Source organism: Aegilops tauschii, chromosome 3 (assembly GCF_002575655.3).
Source record: "Aegilops tauschii subsp. strangulata cultivar AL8/78 chromosome 3, Aet v6.0, whole genome shotgun sequence".
Classification (NCBI taxonomy): Eukaryota; Viridiplantae; Streptophyta; class Magnoliopsida; order Poales; family Poaceae; genus Aegilops; species Aegilops tauschii.
In genome coordinates, this window is record NC_053037.3 from 149459245 (window position 1) to 149474804 (window position 15560).

General features: G+C 43.1%; 1 protein-coding gene across 6 annotated transcripts; it reads right to left on the bottom strand.

The window, feature by feature from the left end:
- Positions 1-5045: 5045 nt before the first annotated feature.
- LOC109739041 (uncharacterized) lies at positions 5046-14348 on the bottom strand. Of its 6 annotated transcripts, XR_005772393.3 has the most exons (5): positions 12853-14348; positions 6585-6960; positions 6191-6409; positions 5616-5787; positions 5046-5339 (listed from the first exon to the last, which is right to left on the bottom strand). XR_005772393.3 is itself a non-coding variant. In XM_020298121.4 (2 exons), exons 1-2 carry the CDS (start codon positions 14196-14198, stop codon positions 6388-6390), a joined length of 1368 nt encoding a protein of 455 aa, XP_020153710.3. In that variant the 5' UTR covers positions 14199-14348; the 3' UTR covers positions 6097-6387. The 6 variants fall into 6 exon arrangements, 2 of the variants coding, with proteins under 2 accessions (XP_020153710.3, XP_040259632.2); XR_005772394.3 differs by lacking the exon at positions 5616-5787; XR_005772392.3 differs by having other exon boundaries at positions 5046-5787.
- Positions 14349-15560: the final 1212 nt, after the last annotated feature.

Sequence of the window (15560 nt, forward strand, 5' to 3'; positions counted from 1 at the left end):
AGTCACAAACCGGATACGTATTTATATTGAATGGTGGACGTGTGTTGTCATTTGATGAACGGGATCACATCATTAGGAGAATGATGTGATGGACAAGACCCATCGGTTAGCTTAGCATAATGATTGTTAAGTTTTATTTCTATTGCTTTCTTCATGACTTATACATATTCCTTTGACTATGAGATTATGTAACTCCCGAATACCGGAGGAATACCTTGTGTGCTATCAAACGTCACAACATAACTGGGTGATCATAAAGATGCTCTAAAGGTGTCTCCGAAGGTGTTTGTTGGGTTGGCATAGATCAAGATTAGGATTTGTCACTCCCTGTATCGGATAGGTATCTCTGGGCCCTCTCGGTAATGCGCATCACTATAAGCCTTGGAAGCAATGTGACTAATGAGCTAGCTGCGGGATGATGCATTACGGAACGAGTAAAGAGAATTTTCGGTAACGAGATTGAACTAGGTATGAGGACACCGACGATCGAATCTCGGGCAAGTAACATACCGATGACAAAGGGAATAACTTATGTTGTCATTGTGGTTTGACCAATAAAAGATCTTCGTAGAATATGTAGGAACCAATATGAGCATCCAGGTTCTATTGTTGGTTATTGATCGGAGATGTGTCTCGGTCATGTCTACATAGTTCTCGAACCCATAGAGTCCGCACGCTTAACGTTCGATGACGGTTTATATTATGAGTTATGTTTATTGGTGACTGAAGATTGTTCGGAGTCCCGGATGAGATCACGGACATGACGAGGAGTCTCGAAATGGTCGAGAGGTAGAGATTAATATATTGGATGATAGTATTCGGACACCGGAATAGTTTCAGAGTGTTTCGGATATTTATCGGAGTACCGAGGGGTTACCGGAACCCCCAGGGGAAAGTAATGGGCCACAAGGGCCATAAGGGGAGAGAGAGGGCAGCCCACAAGGGGTGGTGCACGCCCCCCCCATGGACAGTCCGAATTGGACAAGGGGAGGGGGCGCGGCCCCCTTCCTTCTCCCTCTCCCTCTCCTTCCCCCTTTCCCCCTCCGAAAGAAGGAACGGGTGGGGCGACTAGGACTAGGAGTCCTAGTGGGTTTCCCCCCACTTGGCGCGCCCCCTAGGGCGGGCCTCCTCCCCTCTCCTCCTTTATATACGGGGGCAGGGGGCACCCCAAAGCACATCAATTGTTTCTTAGCCGTGTGCGGTTCCCCCCTCCACCGTTTACTCCTCCAGTCATATTGTCATAGTGCTTAGGCGAAGCCCTGCGCGGATCACATCACCATCACCGTCACCACACCGTCATGCTGACGAAACTCTCCCTCGACACTTTGCTGGATCAAGAGTTCGAGGGACGTCATCAAGCTGAACGTGTGCTGAACTCAGAGGTGTCGTACGTTCGGTACTTGATTGGTTGGATCACGAAGACGTTCGACTACATCAACCGCGTTAAACTAATGCTTCCGCTTTCGGTCTACGAGGGTACGTGGACACACTCTCCCCCTCTCGTTGCTATGCATCTCCTAGATAGATCTTGCGTGATCGTAGGAATTTTTTTGAAATTGCATGCTACGTTCCCAACACCAATAACCACTCGTATCCCCAGATGGGAACAAGAGGGGGAGAATTCTGGTCACATGAGATTAAGTTCTCATATGTTTCCACAGAAATAGAGAAAATGGTCTCCTCCATTAGTAAATGTGATTCAACCTAGGTTTAATGACACAAGATGGGTGCGCGTCATCCAGAGCCCAACACATATGTCCACACTTTTTTTGGTGATGGGACATCGAAACACCTTGACTCTGTTGTTATGGGAAAACACAAGGAGTTAAGTGGCGTAATGAGAATTCCACAAATGATGTTGATTCATGAGAATCACATATGAAAAGTCTACATATATTGACATAAAATTCTTCTTGAGAATTACTGAAATCCTTTTTGGCCCTGAACCAAAATCCATGGAGAGTGTTGTTTACACTTATATTGGTTCAAATGAAAGAAAGCAATTTAGGAAGATTAGCACTCACTCATCAAAAGAGAGGTGTTTACGATAGTAAAACCTGCTCCTCATAAGTATCTTCCGTAGAGAAGAGAAATGATTTTTCATTTGGAAACGAAAATAGATGAGGTGGTGAGAAAGCGAGGCTTGTAGCACAAGGGTTTTCACAGAGACCCGTATCGGTTATGATGCAGCATACCTTCTCGGTATGAGCGGAATTATGTTTTGATACTAATTGGCAGTATAAATACATGCAGCTGATGTATGTAGTGGCTACATACTCGCACAGATCATTTAGTTCAGTTATACATATTGAAGTCATTGAAAGGGCTTAATATTCTGAATCCAATGATAAATCACAACATGTTTGTGTGAAGCTTTAGAAGTCATTCTATGATCAGAAGAGGTCAGGGAGTTGTGTGGTACAACCGACTAAGTGAGCTACTCCTTGATAAGGATTACTCTAATGCTAATTATTGTTGATGTGTATTCATGAAGATATCATGAATTGGATTTACATCATCTTAGTGATGTGGATGATCTTATCATCAATGTCTATACCAGACATATGAGATACGCACAATCATTTTAAAATGATATTTGGGTCAAACCAAATGATGCTAAGTTTATAGTTGAGCATATTCCCTCGGGAATAAATGTATATCATTCTTCATATATCTAGAAATATTGGATATATCAAAGACACATGTGGTCATATTATACCTGACATGGGATACAAGCCCATTTAGAACGAGGGGAGATGGTGAAGTGATAGTGGACCTAAAGTTCCATATTTGAATACCATCAGAGCACTCATATATCTTGCAAAATACGCCAGGCCTGACAATATATTTGTTGCAATATATTGAGAGTGCAATCCCCAATAAAGGTATAATGGTTGATATAAGGTATATCCTCAGATATTTCCAAGACACAAAAGGTCCTGATTAATTCGATCTGGAAAATCAAGATGGCACCATGGTGTGGCATCGTGATAGTGGCTAATAACCCGATCCCAACGGTGTCATATCAAAGACTGGATTTACTGGAAGAGTATTCTGAGGGGAGCCTTCAGAATAGACTTCAAATGGGTCCTTCCAGAGATCATTCTGCTGTAATTATTTTATTCGAAGCATTACAAGATGTGTATGGCTTCGCAGAATGACTGCCTACATGTGAAATCATGTGGATATTCATTGAAATATCAATGTCACTTGTATTACTTACGAGTTATATTTATCCTCGCTAATTACAAAAATGTAGGAGTATAATCTGCAAACAAAATATTGTGATATTCGCAATGTCTGTACCAACGTTTATATTCCAGAATCAGGTTTGTGGAATTGGTATGAGACAACATTGATGTTTGCAAAGTTCAAGGGGAGTAAAAATCCCAAGTTATAACATGTTGGTGATCTTCAGATCATTCATATTGTACTCCTTTTCTCTTTATGAGTTTTCCATGATGTTTCTTATATAAGGTTTTTAACGAGACAATATAAATACAAGTGCGGATATATGCCATATTGGTTTCTCCTTATATTTTTTCCACTTGGTTTTCAAGGAGTTTTCGATGGCATATTATCATAAGGTTTCTCCTCAATTTTTCCCACAGGGTTATTGTAGGAGTTTTCAGTTTGCAATATACAGATGACGAATTGATCAAGGGGGGTGAGAAATAAAACATGTGATCAATTATATGGGAGGGATGCCTCCCAGGAGGTGTCTGTTGGGGGAAAGGGTGTCTCCCCAACACACCCCTTCATCATGTATATAAGTGGGTCTCCCACGTTGCAATGGAATGAGCGAATCATTTGAACTCTTCATTTGTCTTATGCTTTCGCTCTACAACAGAATTGATACCGTACGGGGCTCGGATTCCTTTTACTCATGGGACGAGGAGGGGCTACGTTGCGGAAGTGCCGATGAACAAATAATACAGGGGCTGGGTGGGGAAATACGGATGCGAGAGCAGAAAGAGTCCACACCGATTCGGCAGGTGTTCGTATTTATTTCCCTAGATTGTTTTTTTCATAGATTTCCTAGATAGATTGGATCGATCCCCTTTTTAAAGAGTCCATGTTGATTCAGCAGGTGTCTGTATTTCTTTTCCGGATTGATTCCCCTTTTAAAATCTCGACCGTTAATTTTATGGTTAAGACAAAATTAAAGGATATGGAGAACTAAGAAAGCTTCCTCCTTTTAGTATTATATATATAGCAAAAGAGCCTGTGTGTTGCAACAGGAAAAAAATAACACTCATCCCTAATCCAAGAATCATGACTCAAGACCTCAATAGGTCCACGTCCTTTATTTGAACATGACATCAATGCCCACACAACCACAACGCGTTTGAATGTGTCAATCCTAATGCATCTCTATTTTTCAGCATAAGATCAGAAATTTGCTTTTTTCTGTGAGGTTTTGCCGTCGGGTGCATGTGTGGTTATAGATGGTTTCTTTCGTCTCTAATTTGGTTTTGCTGAGTTGTTCATTTTCTATCTGGATCTACAGCGATACAAAATAAAGACGGTTCATGCACTATTTATTAAGGTTGCATCCAAAACAACATTTTAAAAACGTTTAACGGGTAAAATAACATAATATTCAGATTCTACACATTTTTGATCAAATTTCATATATAACACATTAAAATTGGAGTTACTGGTTAAAAGCTATGACTATTCTTAAAAACATATGATATGAATTGCGGGTTGAATTTAGGAAACAGCAAAGGGCTCTTTGCAAAACATAAAATGTTTTCTCTGAGTCACTTAAAACAGTAGTGCAGATTAGTTATAAAAAACTACGAGGGTTTCTGCAAAACGAAACGTGGTTATCACTTAAAACTATACCGCAGCTTAATTACTAGTAACTATAGGAGGTTTTCTGAAAAATTACCCAACAGACGACCAGAAGCATTCCCTGCTTTATTACTAGCTTTACTTTATTTATTACTAGATGATACCCCGCGCGTTGCCGCGGAAATACCAGTAAGCAATTTGGTGTGGATATAGGAATTTTTTTCTCAAAAATGAATAGATGAGGATACTGCAAATACAAAATACATATTTTCAATCAAGATAATCTTGGGTTACTCCCCCCAAAAGGAAAAATGTTAATCATGTGCTATACGGAACCAAACTGAATAAATAATTTCTTATGAAAGAGCAACAATTCTTATTGTGCGACGAAAGAATATAATTAATTAAATTGCAAGAGAATGACTACTATAGCCAGGGATGTTTTTTTTGGTGAAAGTGCTTGAGCAAGTTTGTAATTTTGATGGTCACTTATGGCTGGTCTAAAAAAGGTAGCCAAACAGAACATAAGAGTTGTGCACCTAAAAAGGGAAGAGATAGAGTTGTTAGTCTACTGAAGTAAATCCTGAAACAACACAAATTGGCAAACTTAAGAGAAGAGCAAACAACATGAAAATTTAATAACTCGGTTTGATATATAAATCATGGTAAAGCACAATTAGGGTTTAGAGTGTCATAGCACCAAAACTAAATATACAGGCATGCTACAAATAGAGTTTATGAGACCTCAAGACACAATATGATAATGAGCAATCTTAGGAAGAGGGGTTTGAGGAAAGGCTTAAGAACTGGCATACCAGAAAGTGGAACTGGAGTACACTGCATATTGAACAAAAAGGTAAAGATGTCCCCTTGGTCTCAAATAATGATTCAAATAAATGAATGGTCACAATGCTTCAATTTCTATCCTACCAATATGTGTGAAAGACATAATGATCAATAAGCCTCATGCATGAAGAGCTACGGAAACTACATAAGAAAATAATGTAAAGGTCAGAAGAACATACACCTTCATCTTGCACCATGACTTATAGTTCAAAATAATTCAAATTGTTTTGCCTTTGTAAAATAAATAAAGGTTACAAAAAATCAGTATTTATGAGAACAAAATTTCATGAAAAGCCACATCTTCAGCTTCAACATGGGATTATGTCACAGTTGCATGGGATTATGTCAGAGTTGCACTGGCACATTCTACTTTACATCTGCTTTCAATGCTCAAGGCAATTCAGTGAGAAAGTTCAGAAAATACTATGATTGTGAACTGCCTTCTGTGGGTTAGAACACAATATCCAATAAACATTAATTATTCTGTTGTAGTCAAATACCAGGAAAACATATGAGAAACTGATGATATAAGTAATATTCTGACCTCTACTGAGCTTTTATACCCAAAATTTGTTGACCAAAAGATACATTCGGTGTAGAGGTTGTGGATGACATCATTCTCTGAGTGCTACTGTTAGTAGCATTTTCTAAAAGAACACGGTACAATCATTTGCATAACAAATCTCCGATGCAGTATCTAGTCTCTATTATCTCTGTCAAGAGACCATAAATATTCGATTGCTAGCAGCACGACCTCATTATTCTGCACAAAGATTTAGTTTGAGGTAAAACAAAAGGGTACCAATTGCACGCGCATAGTTAAAGAATATGAAAGAAAAATAAAAGTTAAGATTAGTAATCGATCTAAGAGAACACGGTAGAATTAAAACAAAAACTGCAGTATGTTTGAGACGAATTGGCATTTTTGTACAGATTACCTGACAGGCGTTGACCGTTCATATGGGGGCCTATAGTTGAATCGGCTCTTGTGGATACATGACCTGACGAACATATATGCAACCTGACAGAGTCGTCAATGCGACAGCTGTGATCGCCGGGGCTTGGGGTAGGAAGACTGCTAGGGCCGGTGAAGATGGATGAACGTGTGTCTATCATCAACAGGCCTCACCATCAATCAACTATTCCGCCCGTGTGAGACGGCCATGCGTACTCGTGTGTGTGCCATCTTGCAGCCTCGGCAGTAGAGTAAGACATGGTCCCGTCACGCATCTGGTCGGACGGCATGGGACGGAACATATCGTCCGCCCATACAGCGCTATCTCACGCAAGACTAAAGCCACGACCAGAGCAATCCTGTTCATCCATCAGCCGTCAGATTGAAAATAGTAAGAAAAACAATACGGCAAGAAGAACTCGTTAGGGAATCATGTGGGTAGGCAGCGGGAGCACCATTGAAACTTATCAATCCGGGGGTTGTCGAGCCAAGCGCGAAGACCTATCCATTGGCTACCAGGCGAGCGAGCGGCTGCCCTGTGGCTGTTGTCGACCGCTGCTACCACTGATTGGTGCGGGTGGGGTGCCAGCGAGAGTAGATAAGGACGTGGAGAGATGAAGATGGAAGGATCAAGAGAGGAGCGGGATACAGCTGTTAGTGGATTTTTATTGTTTGGGAATCCAGAGTAATGGGGCGTAACCCTCTCAGCGACGCGCCACATCGGAACCCGGTGTGGTGGAAAATAGGCAAGGGCCGGGCCGTCACCCCCAAGTGGCGCGTCGTATCTTGATCCGGATACGGTGGCAAGTGAGCGAGGATCGGGTCGTCGCATCCTTAGTGGCGCGCTACATCGGCGCCCGGATGTAGTGGAAAATGAGTAAGGGTCTTCGCATTTGACTCGACGAGTGCGAAGTGTAAGGAAGCTAGCCGAGCCTAGGAGGATTCGCTTAGGTAGCTGAAACGTAGGGTCTCTGACACGGAAGCTTCGGGAGCTAGTTGATGCAGCGGTGAGGAGAGGTGTTGATATCCTTTGCGTCCAAGAAACCAAATGGAGAGGACAGAATGCGAAGGAGGTGGAGGATACCGGCTTCAAGCTGTGGTACACGGGGACGGCTGCAAACAGAAATGGCGTAGGCATCTTGATCAACAAGAGCCTCAAGTATGGAGTGGTAGACGTCAAGAGACGTGGGGACCGGATTATCCTGGTCAAGCTGGTAGTTGAGGACTTGGTTCTCAATGTTATCAGCGCGTATGCCCCGCAAGTAGGCCACAATGAGAACACCAAGAGGGAGTTCTGGGAAGGCTTGGAAGACATGGTTAGGAGTGTACCGATTGGTGAGAAGCTCTTCATAGGAGGAGACCTCAATGGCCACGTGGGTACATCTAACACAGGTTTTGAAGGGGCGCATGGGGGCTTTGGCTATGGCATCAGGAATCAAGAAGGAGAAGATGTCTTAAGCTTTGCTCTAGCCTACAACATGATTGTAGCTAACACCCTCTTTAGAAAGAGAGAATCACATCTGGTGACTTTTAGTAGTGGCCAACACTCTAGCCAGATTGATTTTATTATCCTCTCAAGAAGAGAAGATAGGCGTGCGTGCCTAGACTGTAAGGTGATACCTGGAGAGAGTGTTGTACCCCAGCATAAGCTGGTGGTTGTTGACTTTCGCTTTCGGATTCGTGTCCAGCGGGATAAGCGTGCCAAAGTCGCTAGAACGAAGTGGTGGAAGCTCAAGGGGGAGGTAGCTCAGGTGTTCAAGGAAAGGGTCATTAAGGAGGGCCCTTGGAAGGAAGGAGGGGATGCGGATAATGTGTGGATGAAGATGGCGACTTACATTCGTAAGGTGGCCTCGAGGGAGTTTGGAGTGTCCAGGGGAAGGAGAAGCGAAGATAAAGATACCTGGTGGTGGAATGATGATGTCCAGAAGGCGATTAAAGAGAAGAAAGATTGCTTTAGACGCCTATACCTGGATAGGAGTGCAGACAAGATAGAGAAGTACAAGATGGCGAAGAAGGCCGCAAAGCGAGCTGTTGGTGAAGCAAGGGGTCGGGCATATGAGGACCTCTACCAACGGTTAGGCACGAAGGAAGGTGAAAGGGACATCTATAAGATGGCTAAGATCCGAGAGAGGAAGACGAGGGATATTGGCCAAGTCAAATGCATCAAGGACGGAGCAGGCCAACTCTTGGTGAAGGACGAGGAGAGTAAGCATAGATGGCGGGAGTACTTCGACAAGCTGTTCCATGGGGAGAATGAGAGTTCTACCATTGAAATGGACGACTCCTTTGATGAGACCAGCATGCGTTTTGTGCGGCGAATCCATGAGTCTGAGGTGAAGGAGGCTTTAAAAAGGATGAAAGGAGGCAAGGCGATGGGCCCTGATTGTATCCCCATTGAGGTGTGGAAAGGTCTTGGGGACATAGCGATAGTATGGCTAACCAAGCTTTTCAACCTCATTTTTCGGGCAAACAAGATGCCAGAAGAATGGAGACGGAGTATATTAGTACCAATCTTCAAGAACAAGGGGGATGTTCAGAGTTGTACTAATTACCGTGGAATTAAGCTGATGAGCCATACAATGAAGCTATGGGAGAGAGTCATTGAGCACCGCTTAAGAAGAGTGACAAGCGTGACTAAAAATCAGTTTGGTTTCATGCCTGGGAGGTCGACCATGGAAGCCATTTTCTTGGTACGACAACTTATAGAGAGATATAGGGAGCAAAAGAAGGACTTGCATATGGTGTTCATTGACTTGAAGAAGGCCTATGATAAGATACCACGGAATGTCATGTGGTGGGCCTTGAAAAAACACAAAGTCCCGGCAAAGTACATTACCCTCATCAAGGACATGTACGATAATGTTGTGACAAGTGTTCGAACAAGTGATGTCGACCCCGATGACTTCCCGATTAAGATAGGACTGCATCAGCGGTCAGCTTTGAGCCCTTATCTTTTTGCATTGGTGATGGATGAGGTCACAAGGGATATACAAGGAGATATCCCATGGTGTATGCTCTTTGCGGATGATGTGGTGCTAGTTGACGATAGTCGGACGGGGGTAAATAGGAAGTTAGAGTTATGGAGACGAACCTTGGAATTGAAAGGGTTTAGGCTTAGTAGAACTAAAACCGAGTACATGATGTGCGGTTTCAGTACTACTAGGTGTGAGGAGGAGGAGGTTAGCCTTGATGGCCAGGTGGTACCTCGGAAGGACACCTTTCGGTATTTGGGGTCAATGTTGCAGGAGGATGGGGGTATTGGTGAAGATGTGAACCATCGAATCAAAGCCGGATGGATGAAGTGGCGCCAAGCTTCTGGCATTCTCTGTGACAAGAGAGTGCCACAAAAGCTAAAAGGCAAGTTCTACAGGACGGCGGTTCGACCCGCAATGTTGTATGGCGCGGAGTGTTGGCCGACTAAAAGGCGACATGTTCAACAGTTAGGTGTGACGGAAATGCGTATGTTGAGATGGATGTGTGGCCACACGAGGAAGGATCGAGTCCGGAATGATGATATACGAGATAGAGTTGGGGTAGCACCAATTGAGGAGAAGCTTGTCCAACATCGTCTGAGATGGTTTGGGCATATTCAGCGCATGCCTCCAGAAGCTCCAGTGCATAGCGGACGGCTAAAGCGTGCGGAGAATGTCAAGATAGGGCGGGGTCGACCGAATTTGACATGGGAGGAGTCCGTTAAGAGAGACCTGAAGGATTGGAGTATCACCAAAGAGCTAGCTATGGACAGGGGTGCGTGGAAGCTTGCTATCCATGTGCCAGAGCCATGAGTTGGTTGGGAGATTTTATGGGTTTCACCTCTAGCCTACCCCAACTTGTTTGGGACTAAAGGCTTTGTTGTTGTTGTTGTTGTTGTTGGAATCCAGAGTAACCGTGGTCCATTGAATTGAAGAGAAAAAAGAGCCTCGCCAGTTACGGAAGGCGAAAGCGGTCGCTTCTGTTACCAGCCGACGACTACACGCGAAAGAAAGAAATATATTGCATCACATGATTGGTTGGTACCTGATGACATGGCATGCTGAGTTGGACCATTTGCATGTTAAGAGAATACTATGTAGTGGGAAGCAACTTCCTAAGAATGATAGATTAGATAAGAGAGATAGAGATTAGGGGTATAGAGTGGCGGTTGAGTTCTGCTCTGTATCCTTTCAACTCTGTCCCAGGGAAGCTAATGTTGTTGCAAACGAATTAGCCACACCTTTTTGTAACGAGTGGATGGAAGATGCTCCTAGTGAGCTACTTCCTCTGTTGATTAAGGATGTCAACCTGGTTACTACTAGTTATGAAGAGGAAATCCTGTTGTACAAAATACATCAATTGGTCCAAAGTACACCGGAAAGGTAAGCTTTTCCAATGCACCCAGAATAAAAAATTAAGACAAGACAGACCAATACTAAAAGGTATTCCTGGTTTCTTCTATCTGCCGAACAATTCCTAGCATAAGCTCTTCACTCTTCAACAAATATCTTTTCTTTAGCTTGTTCAAGTCTTATATTCTGTAACTTCTCGCTGAGTTCCAGACAGCAGCAAACGAATCAAAGTTAGACCGCGAGAAAACCAATGCAGCTCGTTACAGAAACAAAATCATTCAGGTAGGTGGCAGGCACCAATATGTACAACCCTAGGCCAGACGCTACAGCAAGCTGTCTGAACAAATAGCACAGGTAGACCAAGCCACATCAATAATTATAACCATGATTCATTGACTTTGCAAATAGTCTTTACAGCATGAGTGCCGTAGATTTGGGAACTAACATCTGCATGACTAGTTCAGAACCTACAATGTACTCCCTCCGTCCCATAATATAAGAACGTTTTTCAAGCTAACATAGTTTGAAAACCATTCTTATATTATGAGACAGAGGGAGTACTATCTATCAGCTCCGATTGACCACAATAAAAGTTGATTCAACTCAACATCTTTTGTGGAGCCAGTGATACGAACATGTTGATAGGCTGATTGGCTCTAGAGTGCAGCATTAACGGTGTTGTCAATTTGTAGGGGCTGTTTCGATTGATGCCATCATGCGCCCCACCAAAAAATTGGCATTGACCAAGCCCCTGGTACTCATTTGGATGGATGCCAAAATTTTGGTGCGCCCAAGCCCTTTACAGTCTGCTAGTTCATTTTCTTCCAACCTTTTGGCAATCAGTGGGCGGTCAAAATGATCGCCGATTATTTGGCAAGCCAACGGTTGGCAAGGCCAGCATTGGCTCAAACCAAACAGCCCCGTAATGCATCAAGAGGATGATTAATGCTATTTAGCATACATAGAATTGTTACTCATGAAGTGTAAACAACATGCAGTAGTATTCAACATTTGTCCTCACTCATGTGATAGTGTGAACACAAACATGATACTATAAATTATCATATTCTGGCGGCTCTGATAGATCCGGAAGGAACCAAAAATAGATAAGTATAAAACTTTAGGGCATGTACAATGGTTGATAAGATAGTCTTATCTTAAGTCTTGCATGTAATTTAGAGATGTCAAAAAAAGATGTCTACAATAGGTCATTTCTTAGCCTTATCTTCAATAACTAGCTATTCCTAAAAACGTGGTGAGACATATTGTGCTAAGAGATCATCTCTTGTCTTCTCTTAAATAAGAGAAGACAAGCCTTTTCTTACGAGTTCTCTCTCCTCCACCTCATCATTTATCCTACGTGTCACTCCTAAAATAGCACCATTGTACATGCCCTTACAGTAATTTTTTGCCTCTCCAAAGTCATAACAAATATATTTCAACAGCATGACTTCCTTTTATTAGCCGAGCAAACTACATAGATCGTGCTTACCAAATCTAGTGACAATTTGAGAGCACATGGCAAATTGTACATGTTTAACACCCAACTGGACGCCAGTAAAACAGACAAATCACGGGTCTAAAACAGATGCCAAAAGTATAATCACAGATTACTATTTGAATTAGAACTCATCATTTGCAGAACTGACCAGCCCGTTTAGAGAGTGTCTTGCTATGGTTTTGCATAGTAAACCACAGTTCACATGATTGATTAGTCACTGAGTTTTAGATTTTGTTATCTTAATTTGATGTGCTAATTTGCCAAGCAACAAAACACCTTACTTCGTTGAATTTCAAAATCTACAAGAACACAAATAACAATAACAAGTAATACTTTCCTAGCTAATACTACCAAGTGGTAACATTTCACATTAATGGTGAGGCCAAGAGTAAATACTGGCAGAGATGAACATGAGGCAATGTTACCTTCTGATGGCATGCTGGTCCAAGTATCGGGTGAACGGGCTGGGAACAAAGGAGTAGCCAGGAAATGATCTCCAGTGGGCCATGTCAGTGGAGCATTTCTCTTCTTCTTCTTCAAAGATGTAGAGACTGGTTGACCCCAGCACTTCCTTCTTCATGTCAATCTCAATCAGCCAGAAAAGTTTATTACCACCATTCAACCGGAAGGAAACAACATCAGGCTTAACCAAGCTGATGGTAGGGAACTCTGGTAGCACATGCGGAAGACGCTTGTCAAAATCAAGAGCAGCCCAGAACTTGATGTCTTCCATGGTGAAACATTTCATCCATTTCTTTTCCCTTAAGTTGGTGAAAGTCCATACTGTGATAGTGAAAGCAGAATAAGAACTGGCACACACACTGCAGCCAGCACGATCACCAACACATATGAGGTTAATCAAGCCGGACTCAGAGACACAGACACGACGGGCCGGGTCAGGATACCCTGGGTCAATGCACAGACGATTGGAATCCAGACCATCAGGTAAGGGGACGTAGCACGGGGGCTTCGTCCGCTTGTCAATGACACCGACAAAAAGCAAGCCCAGGTAGCAATCCGCCCAGCACAGGTAACAACCACCATAGGGGACGACGGCGTCCGTTTGCCACGAACCACACAGCAGGTTTGGGATGTCATCGCCGTCAGGTAAGGGCATATTTTCAACGCTCCAATTCATGTCGCCCTCCTCCTCCCCAGGTTTACGGTGTAGCACGCAGAGCTGGCCGCCAAATGTGAGCTGCGCCACCACGAACTCCCCCTTGCCACGGCAAAGGAGGCCAATGTCATCACGCCACATAGATCGCAGCTGCTGGAGACGGTACGGGTGGAAGTACAAATCCACGTCCGGGTTCTTGTCCCCACCATCGAAGCAAGGCGGGAGTCGCATGAGACAAGGAGACTTCTCTGAGCCAGAGGCTGTGTAGAGGAAATAGTCTATGGGGTAATAGTAGAATGCCGGACAGCTATCTCCAACGAAGGGGGCATACGCCTGGAAAAGTATGGAGCGGCCGTGAGCCGCGATGATGAACGGCTGACTCACCTGGCTCAACGACGCCGTCATGAATCGCTCGGGCCAGTGGAGGTAGAGACGGGACACAGCGGGCGGTTCAGCAACCCTGAGAGAGACGGCGATGCTTATGTTGGTGCAGGTGGAGGAGATCGCCGATTGCGTGCCGTCCATTACCTCCTCCGCAACAGCCTCACCAGCGTACGCCTTGTAGTGGACGAAGCGATCTAGCATCACCCAGCGAGGCTGAGGGCGGGAGAGCTCCGCACCGGGTGGCGGATGAAGACGCCGACGAGCTTCCATGTCGCACGGAACAGGAAGCTGACGGAAGGTCAGTTCGGATCTAGGGTTCAGGATCTAGGGTTCGTCTCGAGACTCGAGAGGAAGGTCTCGTTTCTTTTCTTTTTGATGATGATTCAGCGGAGAGGGGAAGAATGCCTTCCGCTGTTGGTTGCGGCGGCCTGCGGGAGTTCCTTTCTGAAGGCACATGGCGGTGCCGGGCCGTTTCATGGGCCAAAGTCTCGGTGTGTCTTAACTGTCGGCAACAGAGACAATCCTCCGGGAGCCCCCCTATTTGGCGCGTGAGGCACCCTCGCGTCGTTTTCGTTTTTTCTTTCTTTTTTTAATTCTGTTTTTATTTCTATGTTAAAAAAAATCGGGATCACAACAAGTTCTAATTTTCTTTAAACAGAGAATTATTAAAAACAATTCTTTAATTCAAAAAATGTTCGTGATTTATAAAAGAACGAACATATTTCTAATTTTAGCGAACATTTTTTTATTTTGACGAATAATTTTTATGAGCATTTTTTAATACTTATGTACAATTTTTTGTATCCGATCCGATGAACATTTTTTGAACTAGATGAACAAGTATTCAAGAATTTTTTGAAAAATGATGAACGCATTTTTAATTCAATGGACACTTTTTGAGTTTGATGAAAATTTTCTAAAAACAGTGAAAAATAATAATTTGATGAACATATTCTTAGTTCGATGAGCGAATTTGAATTGTGATGAACATTTTTAAAACCCGATGAACCAAAAATTGAGTCCGATGAACATTATTTGCATTCTTGAACATTTCTTTACATGGTTGAACAGTTTTTGAGTTTTCTGAACAAAAAATATTCATGGATTTAAAAATAAAAATCGCAAAAAAAGTAATGATAAAAAGGAAAATATAAAATAAAGAAAAAAAGAAAAACGAAAGGAAAAAACGAAAATAAATAAAAAGGAAAAAAATAAAAAAAATAGAAGATAAAAATGAAAAAGATAAAGATAAAAAGGGTAGAGAAAACATTAAAAAAACTTCCCAAAACCGGTGAGGAATAAACTACTTAATGGGCCGGCCTATACGAATGATCGGGAGCTCATGGGTGCGTGCTATGTCGTTAGCGCACGAGACAGGCCATTTGGTACAGGGCGCACACCCCCCTGTACACTTGGTTTTATAGCGGGCCGGCCCATCTTGCTTTCCTGTTTCTTAAAAATTCCCCAAAAAAAGGTGCGCCAGCCGCGACTCGAACTACGCCCCTTCGTTTAGGTAGCCATCACACCATCCAGTTGAACCAGATAACTACATGTGGCATGGTTGTTCTTTTTATTTTCTTTATCTATAAACGCAGAAAAGGCAGTTGTTTTCCCTGTTTCATTTTCTATCTT

What these genes read in the sequence shown, in the direction of transcription:
- LOC109739041 (XM_040403698.3), bottom strand. Translation starts at nt 14,198, where the DNA reads ATGGAAGCTCGTCGGCGTCTTCATCCGCCACCCGGTGCGGAGCTCTCC. An exon ending in GACCAGCATGCCATCAGAAG is followed by an intron (nt 11,126 to 12,852) that starts GTAACATTGCCT and finishes TCTGGAACTCAG; the next exon opens with CGAGAAGTTACAGAATATAA.